The sequence below is a fragment of the Artibeus jamaicensis genome, unplaced genomic scaffold (genome assembly GCF_021234435.1).
Source record: "Artibeus jamaicensis isolate MK-2021 breed Jamaican fruit bat unplaced genomic scaffold, CSHL_Jam_final contig_936, whole genome shotgun sequence".
Lineage (NCBI taxonomy): Eukaryota > Metazoa > Chordata > Mammalia > Chiroptera > Phyllostomidae > Artibeus > Artibeus jamaicensis.
Window position 1 is genome coordinate 1,774,725 of NW_026522017.1, and position 11,597 is coordinate 1,786,321.

At 40.2% G+C, this 11,597-nt stretch overlaps 1 protein-coding gene across 6 annotated transcripts in view; it reads right to left on the reverse strand.

Annotated features, from left to right (window-relative positions):
- RBMS1 (RNA binding motif single stranded interacting protein 1) overlaps positions 1–5,552 on the reverse strand; it is a 207,865-nt gene extending 202,313 nt beyond the window's left edge. For 2 of the 6 annotated variants that reach the window (XM_053655158.1, XM_053655157.1), the window contains exon 1: positions 5,066–5,551. In XM_053655158.1, the coding sequence (XP_053511133.1) occupies positions 5,066–5,140 (75 nt within the window). In that variant the 5' untranslated portion in view covers positions 5,141–5,551. Of the gene's footprint in view, positions 1–5,065 lie in introns of all 6 variants that reach the window. The other 4 variants (XM_053655162.1, XM_053655161.1, XM_053655160.1 and 1 more) reach the window with 3 other exon arrangements.
- Positions 5,553–11,597: the final 6,045 nt, after the last annotated feature.

Sequence of the window (11,597 nt, forward strand, 5' to 3'; positions counted from 1 at the left end):
TGAGATTTCTTCTCTGGCACCTTATTTTTTAATAAAGATTGCACAGGAAAGCACCTTTGATTCCATAAATGAAGCACTGACCAACTGATATGTGATTCATTTTAGGGATCTTACCACATTCAAAAAACATTTGAAAGTTTGTATTATAGAACAAATAAATCAAAACATAAATCTATATTAAGATTTCATTGGAAAATTAGGCTGGGTTATTATATTTGTAGATTTTGGTCTATGATTTTCTTGCTTGTCCAGAAAAATTTGCAGGTACTTACTCATAATAGTAATAGACACCAACAAGCATTTATTTAGCACCTACTGTTCTGTGAATCAAGCAAGAAAGTAGGGAGGGCGCTGATATCCTTTGAAGAGAGGCTAACAGCAGAACAGCAAGACCATGCTTGGGGAAAATAAACTTTTGTGCACTGAGCATCCGCTAAAAAACAAACTAAACGAGAAACTCATCTTTAAAAAGAATGAACAATATTGAGTGTCCCTATCATTTTTACTAAGCCCTCACCCTTTCATTATAGAGTTTCCTTGCATGAATTTTACTAATTAAGGAGATATAGGAAAAAAATTTTTTCTGGCAACTCCCTCCTGAGTAAAAAAAAAAAGGAAAAAAAGATCCCTTTATTTTTAACTATAAGACCCATAACTTAAAATTTCTGTACTCATTAAGTATGCTGGGGTAATTTTATAGTTTCAATAAACCAGTAGGCAAAATACAAAGTCTGAGCAATAAATCAGTAATGTTAAGAAATTTTTTCCTTAAAAGTGTATTACATGAAAGTCACCCATATCTGAATTTAATGCAAAGCCACGACTGCCAAACCTGTAAGGTAGGTGTAGTTGTACTAATACTAAATGATTGAATACCTTCCTACTTCTCTTCACTTACCTCTAATTAGTACCTCTTCCTGTTGTCTTCTAGCAGCTTAAAATTTTGCTCCCAACTATAAAAAATAATACTCATTATGGAAAATTCCAAAGAAATAGCTGTCCAAGGAGACGGGTGCTAAAATACTGCATCATAATGCATCTTCATTTTCACGGTTCCATGACCTTCATTCTTCCTACAGCACTCCCAGACAGCCACAATACCCCATTCGCCCAGGCAAAATAATGTGTATTCATTGTGTAAAACATTGCATTACTGTGTGGATGCATTTAGGCAAACTTTGTTCACCTCATAAATGTGGTTACTTCTTAACACACAAAGCACTCCAAGTCTTAATATCATGCTTCCCTACCTCCTCCACCTTAAAATGCTTAGTAGTTCTGTGTATCAAATCCTGACCCCTAATTCCTGGAGAGACAGATTGACAAAATATTCATTTGGCTACAACTAAGTAAAAGTTAAGGATTTCAGCAAAACATTAATGCACCCAGAAATTCAATTCGCGAAAACTGTTTTGTTCTCGTAGCTTTCATTAATAGAATCCCAAAGTATATCCCTCATTATTTTCCAGATTTTGAATCTCAGTTCAGGTATGTTCTTTGGCATACACTTACACAAAGATAGTTTTAAAACAAACATTTGTTTAGAAACAAGCATTTCTTTAGTATAGAAAAACAATAATACTGTTGTATACGTAAAACTTAAAAGTCAAGCTTTCATTATATTTTATAGAAATACATTGACAATTATAAACAAAGATCACAAATTCGTCAAATTGTTTTCAGCTGGCACAAAAATTAGGTAATCATGTAAAGTACATTTTTTACTTCCTTTTCTTCAAAAGAAAGAATAAGTATTTCAATTCTCATAAATATTTGCATACATGCAATGGCAATTAGGTAAGTTTGTAGTACCTTTGAGATAAACAGATCATGATTGAAGGGTTGCTCCTGCAATAAGTGAAATTAATATAGCCATTGTTTGAAACTGTGTAACACATCTTTAGGAAAATACACTGAACTACCCCTGTGTAGCTTCAAAGTGGATACCAAACTTAATTTTTCATAACCTAACATAAATCACTTTATAAAATTCAGACAACCCTTTAGAACAATATATGCTCACATACACGAAGCCATATCAAACTACATCTTGGACTGAATGTGTCAGGTGATAAAGAGAACTTGCTGCAGTAAGGCCAGCCTGACAGACACAAAAAACCCAACAAGCGTGTAAAACCAGGTGACTTGAAGTCTATGTTGTTCCAAATGAAGGTATTATGAAAATTTCACAATTTCCTTCATTTCCACCTGTGTGCCCCCCGTCCACAGCTCGTCAAGTTTACTTCATGTTTAATGCAGCTGCATTCATTATTCTAATAATTTTATCTTTCTTTCAAAAAGCAAAACATACTAAGATGGTTCCATGCTATAAGATTTTTTTGTTGTTGCTAATAAAATATACAAGTGAACAATATGTTTTTATGGGGAAAGATTACTAAATACGCTTTCCAAAACAGACTCTGACTGAATGATTGATATAAGAAAAATAATTTGACAAACATTAGCTTTTACAAAAGTATAGTAAGAAAACTCATTTTGAAGAGTCATGTTAATGGGCAACTACTCCTTCTGATGGAAAGAAATCCCATCGGTTTATTCTTCCTCAGTATAAAAACAATCACATCCATCTCTTAATCACATGTTTAAGTCAAATATCACTTGTAAATGACTGTGCCATTCCTCAGTTCTTGATACAGCTTCTGAACAGAAGTTTCAAAGCAACTCTGACTAGTGAACACGTCACTGTACTTTAAACACAATGATGTTTTCTACCCCATACTTCAGGAAGGTGAAAACACACGCACACACAGGCAAGGATCACTGTGGACAGCAGATTTTAAGTGAGTTTATTAACTCTTTAGGTAGATCAGGCAACACTTGTTTTTCAACTAAAAATCAAAAGAAGTATCTGGTTTTTTTTACATGACTCACACTACCATGATACCAACAAATATGCAAGGGAGTAAAAAGGCCTATGTGTTCCCAACTGCGCTTATCCAGAATCTGTAACTAGTCGCTTTACATTTTAGGAGATGCCCCTTTTTTGAGATAATCAAGATACTTTACAGTAGGGAATTTAGATTTAATTATCAAACTTTAATACCATGTTATATAGGTCAAGTGAGTATGTATGTCCTTCTCCGGAAACAAAGAGATTCAGAGTAATAGGATTTCAGATTTCATAATAGAAACCGCAAGATATGTTTTGAGAATGTCATTTACTGTAACACAAATCAATATTAAATGCTTTATGCAGGAAGCACACTTTCAGAAAATGGGCCTTAAAGCTTTCTGGGATCCGACCCTAATTACTAAAGCAGGCTTTTGCCGTTTGTCTCTCTCTTCAATTATTTAAGGGGCAAAAAGAGCCAAATGGCACTGCATTAGCTATATTAAATGCTATGTACTTGGTTTCTAACTTAATGGTACATAAAAATTACTAAGGTGAATGTGCCTGTAGAAACACGGCCTTTTTTCTTCACCTGAGTGTATGTATTTATTATTCATATAGTTAAGTGTTGAATAGGCTGTCCTTTAGCCAGTGCTGCATAATTTAAACAAGTGCATTAAACATATATGATATCTAAAAAGTAGTGCATTGATTACACCTCAAAATTTCTTTGAGCAACTTATATTTACAATATAGCTCGCAAAAATCAGGCATCTCTCTCTGGTCCCTGCAAAACAAATTTATAAGGACCACACAGAACTGAATAATGGATATCCTTGCTGCTACCATCTCGCTGCTTTCAGGCGACTCAAAGTAAAATAATTGAAGGGAGTGAGAATGAGGCCCTTGAGGGCTAGGAAATGTCTGGTCTCTGTGCTGACAAGTGTCCTTTTGGACAAATACTATATTGTAGGTGCATAACATGGACCACACACACTGTAAGCAATAAAAGCTTATCAAGGATAAATCAGAGATTCTTTGCAGCAGGCCAGAAATGCCCTCTGCCAGTAAGAAGGGCACGATTACAACCTCCTAAATAAAGTTCAGACACTGCATCCATACTTGATTCTTTTGTGATCTGGAGGGGCGCCTTGAGTCCTGATAGGAGATGTTAATTGTTGAGCAAGGCTGGTGCAAACTGTCGAAGAAGCTTCCAAAGCAGTGAAAGCCTCACTCTTTGTGGAACCCGTGTTTTGTTTTTGTTTTGTTTTTAATGAGTTCAGGGGCATCCAATTCTTGAAAAAAAAAAAAAGATAGGCCCACTAACCAAGTACCCAGGGTCCCTAGAAAGCCAGTCGCAATCTGCACGGGTCCATGTCATTAGCTGTGTTACCTAAGAGTATGCCAAAGCCACTTTTGAGAAAGCACCGTTGGAAATCGATCTGTGGTAAATGTAGAAGGTAGTATTTTTCTAAACTAAATGCAAAGTCACTTCTCTCTCTACACTGAAATCTGCCCATTGTCCCTCCTTCGCAAAAGCTACACGGACGATTAAAAGGGACATCAATGAACGCTGACTGAACTTTGGCCACTTTCCTACCCAAAATACTAGCGTAAAAGTAGAAATCAGTAACCAGGTGAAGTGCCACACCGCACAAAGATCAAGGCGAGGGGCGGGCGCTTAGGGCCGGAGGCAGGCGGGGAGGGACGTGTCCCGTCCCCCTTCGCCCCCCAATCCCCAGACACCGCGCGCGCGGGAGGCTGAGGGGCGTCCCCGAGGGGTGGGAGGCTCCGTGCCACTCGAGGGAACCCAAGAGTTACTGCTCTCAGGGCGGGGCCCAGGATTAGGGGTCGAAAAGCCGTGCCGCCAGCGGGTCCTAACGCGGGCCCCAGGCGTCGGCGTCCAAGCAGCCAGCGCTCAGCGAGGGGTTCGGCAAGGGGCGCCGCTCAGCCCCGCGACCCTCCCGCCTCCACGGCCAGGAAGGGGCTGGCGGCTCTTTCCTGTCTAGTCTCTCCCCCCGCGGCTTTCTGTAACCCGATCTCCGCACTCCGCTCCCCGGCAGCCGCCGCCCCGCGCGCCGCCCGGCTCTGCCCAGGCCGGCGCTATAGTTAGCAACCTCCCTGCAACTCCGTCGGGGGAGGCGGGGGTCGGTCGGCGCCCCTCCCGGCCCGAGCCGCGCGCGCCCCCGAGCCCCAGCCCCCGCGCTCCTTTACCTTCGCTTGAAGATACTGGGGGTAGTAGTAGGTGGCGTACTGAGGGTACATCTGCTGTTTCCACACTTTGCCCATGAAGCTGGAAGGGAGCCTGCGGTGCAGGGTCGCGGGCACTTTCGGGTTTCCAAGTCTCGATCTCTCCTGCCTCTCCCTTTCCGGCGGCGGCGGCTGCCGCTGCTCCACCTCCCAGTCCGGACAAGACGTCCTCCTCCTCCTCCCTCTCCTCCTCCCAGGTAGAGAAAAAGACACTGCAGAACGCAGAGGGCACCCCGGACAGGGCGCTCCCGAGGAGTTGCCTCCTTGGAGCCCTTCTGCTCCGGGGCTGCCAAGGGCTGGCGCGCTAGCAGCTCCGCTCGGGCGAGCAGGCTGAGCGGGGCTGGGAGGTGATCAATACAAGTAGAAAGTGCGGCGGCAACAGCGGTGGTGGCTGCGATCGGTGCCAGTCGGCATCTGGGGTGGGTGCGCCCGGCTGGGAGAAGGGAGAGGGGCTGGCGTGCGGAGGCCGTGGGGGAAGGGCGCACGGAGGCGGGGCTTGGGCGCAGCGAAGCCGGGACCCGCTGGAGGTGAGGGCTGAGTTTTAAACCACTCCTCACCTCCCCGGCTCGCGGTTGGACGCGCAGAAACCCGGGGGCTCGGATTGCTTTGTGTCGGGGTGGACGTGAATTTTTGGGACCCAGCTTAGGAATTGCAGAGTGGACACCTCGTTTGCTCTCCTGAGTTTTCATCTCCTTAAGGGGGAGAGGAGGTAAGGGTAAAGAGCAGGAAATCTGATTAATCTCTCACTTCCCTCGGCCCGATGATTTTTTTTTTTTCAAAAAGGGAAGAAAAAATGATTTAGTGCCCAATCACCAGGCTGTAGTCGGGACACCTGGGTTCTTTTCACCCCCACCCAACCCCCCAGGCCACAACACTGATTTTCTAGGTGACCTTGGGAGCGTTAGTGTCCTTCGGGTTGGTTTCCCCCACGTGTGAGAGGTGAAATTATGTCCTCTGCATAAGCGGAGGCAAAGCTGGGGGGAAAAACACACAAACACGTACACCTCTCACAACAAATAGATTCCTCTAAAGGGGAAATGCTGCTAAAAGGCAGACTATCATCACTAGAGACCGCAATATAGACATCAGCTTGTCTCTGCCTCTTTCTAATGCTGTCAGTCTGTCAACTCCCACTCAGGCGCAAGGAAACTCCCTGAGTTTGGAATATTTAAGGCCATTTTGAAAGTCACGCTGGCATATTGTTGCAGTGTGCTTCAGTGGCATATAAAATCAATCTCTCTCTTTCCGCCTCTTTCCATCTCCTAATTGTCACAGCTCTAGACAGCCCCAGACGGCAGTGGTTCAGTTCACTACATAACTGGATATAATTTAATGGAGTTAATTGGTCCCTGAAGCTGCCTGTAGAAGACTTTTTATATTCTAGCTCAAAAAGAGATAGTACCAAAATGTACAAACAGGTAGGTGAGAAAGCACGTCCAAGTTGGAGTTCTTGCACATCTAATAAAATGAAATGAAAAATTCATTTGTTATTAAATAGAACTCGATTACTTTGTTTTGTCGTTTGGTTTTCCAGGAATCTGTTTTCTTAACAGCACAAAGGTAAATCAAACTGAAATGGAATGCATGAGATTGTGTTGAACAAGCTCAGCAAAGTGATGTTTTTACATGATTACATTGCAAAACAGACTTAGTAAGATACTTTAAAACAATGAAACAGTGAACTGAAACATTTATGATCTTTATATGATTTAGATAAATTCCTAGGTCATACATTTTGACAAAACTAAATATGAGTTCATATGAGAACATTTTGGTTATGGCAGGAGGCAAATCATGTTCCCTTAAAAAAATTAACAGTTAACCTATGTGAAATCCTATAGGGACACTTGGATCTACTGAGTGTTTGCTACATCATGGATACTATTGATGTTAATGTTAATCTGAAGGTTGGAGCTGTTAACTGTGTAGCTTGGGGAAGTTAAAATAGTTCTTTATATTGTTTCATTGTGGGACCTTTTAATATTTTTAAGCAGAGGACTGACATGACCTAACCTGTGCTCAGACTAGATGGTTTGGAGGACTGACTGAAGGAAGGGAACAAGTTAAGAGCAATCTCAGAAGTTCTAGGCTTGAGGTGATAAGGGAAATGACCAAACTTGGACTGTTCTCCTTGTTTTCGGGCTGATGAAAATTCAGCCTGTTTCAGAGAGCCCAGAAGCATACCCACAATTATGTAGACACTTGATTTATGACTAAGTTGGTATTGCAGAGCAGTGGAGGAAGAATGAGCTTTTCAATAAATGATTCTGGGTCAATTGGCTATTCATATGGAAAAAATGAAATTGGAGCCCTGCCTCACAAAAGGAGAAGAAAAAAGTTCAAGTGAATTAAAGACCTAGATGTAAAAAACAGAACTATAAAGCTGTTAGAAGACTATATAAGGAAATATCTTTATAGCTTTGAGGTTGGAAAAGATTTCTTTAATAAGGTGACTAAGGATGCAAGATTGATCTATTTGGCTATATTAAAATTCAGAACACCGATTCATCAAAGAATTCTATTAAAAAATGAATAGGCAGGCCACAAAAATTATTTGTAATCTACATAACTACAAATGGTTAACATACAGAATATATAAAGGAAATCAATAAGAAAAAGAAAAACAACTTGTTAGAATATGAGCAAAAGGATGAAAGTGTGCATTTCCCAGAGGAGGAAGCACAAGCATCCTTGTAACATATGAAAAGATGCTGGCAATATTAAAGGAAATGCAAACTAAAATAATAAGATACCATTTCACACTCACCAAACTGGCAAAAATTAAGCATTCTGAAAATAGTAGTAGGTAGAGATGTAAAAGAGAAAAATCTTAAAAACATTGCTTGCTGGAGGAAGCATAAATTGGTACAACCACCAATTTAGAAAACAATTTGGCATTACCCAATTTGGTCTTCATTATATGCTATGCCAGTAAGTCTACTTGTAGGTATATCCCTCAAGAAATTTTTTCTATATGTGCACCATGAGAAACATGCAAGTTCATTGATAATATATTGAAAATAACTCAAATGTCTGTCAACTGTAGAATGAATAAAAAGTCTGTGGCATATGCATACAGTAGAACACTTGCAGCAGTGAGAATGAATAAACTACTGCGAAAAGCATCAACATGGATCATTTCAAAATTGAGGTTGAGGAAGGAAGCCAGTCAACATAAAGCATGATTCCATTTGTGGAAAGCTCAAAACGAGAAAATAACAGTAAGTTGTATAAGAATAGGCATGTTAATAGCAAAAGAGATTATAAAGAGAAACAAGGGGGTTATACAAAATTCAGAATAGCAGTTATCTCAGAGAGGGGGAGGAGCAGGCAGATGTTCCGGACGGGACTGAAGGGGAGTTGTAGGGATGGCGATGCTTCGTGATTTGCACTGGGCTGTGGATACGTAGGACTCCTTCAGTATTTTTTAAAGTGGTTCGTAGACTCTTGTATGTTTGTTGTATTTTATACTAACATATTATTAAAACAAAATTCAGCTTTTAATCTTAATCATGATCATTTTCAAACATACAAAAGCATAGAGAATCAAATGATGACCCCTTTGTTCTCAACTCCCAGTTTCAACATCTATTAACATGTTGTCATTTGTGTTTCTCACACACACATTTTTATTTTTATTCAATATTTAAAGCTAATCCCAAACAGTATCATTTCACCTGCAACTATTTTAATATCAACCTCCAACAAATAAGAACTTTAAAAACATGATATTATGATCGCATGATAAATGTGATCATAACACAAATGACAATTTGTTAAGATCAACTAATATCCAGTTCTTATTTTTCTTCAATTACCTAAAAATCACTTCTTGTAGTTCATTATTTTAAATCAGGATGAAACAGTGTTCACATATTAAATTTAGCTGATACATCTCTTAAGTGTCTTTAAGTTCACCCTATACATACACTCACTCACTTTTTTTTTAAGATTTTATTTATTTATCTTTAGAGAGGAAGAAGAGGAGAGAGGGAGAGAAATATTAGTGTATGGTTGCCTCTCATGTGTCCCCTGCTGGGAACTGGCCTGCAACCCAGGCATGTGCCCTGACTGGGAATTGAACTGTGATCTTCTGGTTCACAAGCCTGTGCTCAATCCACTGAGCTACACCAGCCAGGGTCACTCACTCACTTTTAAAATTGCTATTTATTTGTTAAATAAATGAAGTCACTTGTCCTACAGAATTTCCCACATGGCTTTTCGCAACCTTGTGGCGTCACATACAGTGATAGTTCTAGAGGTTTAATTATTGGCAAAGAATACTTCATAGGTGGCATTAAACACACATAGGTGATGTGATATGCATCACATCTCTTCTTTTCTCATTGCTTTTCGAGAGAGAGGAAGGGGGTGGGGAGAGAGAGAAACATCAATGCAAGAGAGAGACGTAGATTGGTTGCCTTTTTGTGCGCACCTGAGGATTGAACCCACAACCTGGGTATGTGCCCTGTGCCCGGACTGGAAATCTAAGTTGCTACCTTTCAGTCTAGTAGACAACACTCCAACCAGCTATGCCGCACCAGCCAGAGCTGGTTGTCTTACTTTTAATGATGTTAAGAATGATAAAAAATTCAGATTGTATCAGTCTGACTTGACCATTAAAAATGCCCATGATTTTAATAGTTATTCATGAGTATTATCTCAATCCATTTTTATTAGAAATTATGAAATTGTGGTTATTATAATTTTGTCATTCCTTAGGCACTTATTAGTTGGATATTGTCTAGGGTGAAGAGCTTTCTCCCCTCTTTACCCATTTCAGAACAATGAGTTGATGCCATAGGAAACTCCAAAACTAACCAATTTTAAAAACGTTCTGAACTTGTGAATTTTTATACATTTGACTTGTTTTAATCTATCACAATCATTATTCTTGTCGACCCTCAAACTGTTCATCCTCAGCCAATAGGAGATCCTTTGAATTGGCTCCTGCATTGTGTCTTTCTTACCAGACCCCAATAATCTTTGATAGTTGTTTTCTTCTTTTTTGCTTTCTAGCATGGTAAGATTTGTGTAGATCATGTTCAAGCCACAATCAAATATTTCTCTAAGAAACCTTAGCTTGCTCTTAAAACAATAAAAAAAAACCAAATTCTTCACATTGTGTTTTCCATACTTAATATGTATGGGAGAAGAAGCTCCTGAAAAATTCTTAATGAAACCTGTGCTAAGATGACCCCTTAGAAGAGCATGAGTCACCGAGCAGTCTTCTGCAAGAGAAGGTATGCATTGATACCTCCAGCAGTGTTTAAGAAGCATCCTGTGTGTGCAGGACACTGTGGATCCAATTGACTTGGAGTTCACTTGTGCAGGGCTTATGATTGAGTGAGAGACAAAGATAAAACAATGATAAATTGTGATAAAGTCTGTGAAGAAAGCAACAGGATAGTGGGAGGAGAGGAAACTCTGGGAGCTGGGTTAGACATTTTCAGCAGAGTAGTTAGGGAAAACCACAGGGAAGAGACATGATGAGTAAGGATGAGTCAGCCACAGAACCTTGTGTGAGGTGAGAGGTGAGGCGTTGTGTGCCTGCAGAAGGAGCGGCAAGTTAAAGACTGAGGCACAAAGTGTCCCATCCAAGATTGGCAATCTGGTTTCAATTATAACCAAAGGTAAACTTTTTTTTATTGCAGTTAATCAGAAGTGGACCAAACAAATTAGCACTGATTAATGCCTTTGTTCTATTGCCATCTGCCTGGGAGTACTGAAATAATTGAAAGATAAAATTAGAAATTTTGCTACAGAAAGCCCCTGTGCTAGACCATCAGTGACTTGGAAATGGCTTTTAGGTCTGTTAGAAAAATGGCACACAAAACTTAGAGAACTATTGATCCGGTGAGTAGTCTTTCTTGCGCACTGGGTAACTAGGTAATATCTGTAATACATTTACTGAACACTTAATCAGAAAGGCCACATAATATTTGCAAGGTATAATTGTAACTGTCACATATGGTGGTGTTCTGAGAGGGTTAAACAAATAAGAATGTAGATAGAAAGGAATCAGTGGTTATAATTTACAGTGAAGTTTCGTCATGAATAAGGGATTGCTTTACAGCCTTCAGGGAAGGTTATGTATAAATCTTCTAGCCTGGTGTTTCTCAGATGTTTGTTCTCAGGCCATATTTTGTGGAGCCCTGTCATAAGAAACTAAAATCTTATTATCTTTGTAAGTAGTAATATACTTAAATGTTTTTCAGTCTAATGAAACACAAATTGTAAAAATTCTCAGAATGTGATCCCTATCCTCCACCAGAGTTTGGAAGCACTGTTTTAAGTCATACTTTTTTTTTTGTAAATTACAGCTCACAATTTCCCTCCTGACCAGACCCTTCCCATTACTGAGATTCATTTCCTCCCACTACCTTACCTCTTGGCCTCCAGTTATTTCCTCCTCTGCGCCTGCTCTGTCCAAGCACCACCATGTTGCTGTACAGCTCTGGCTTTTCTGACCCACCTGCCCGAGCATCTTCTTCCC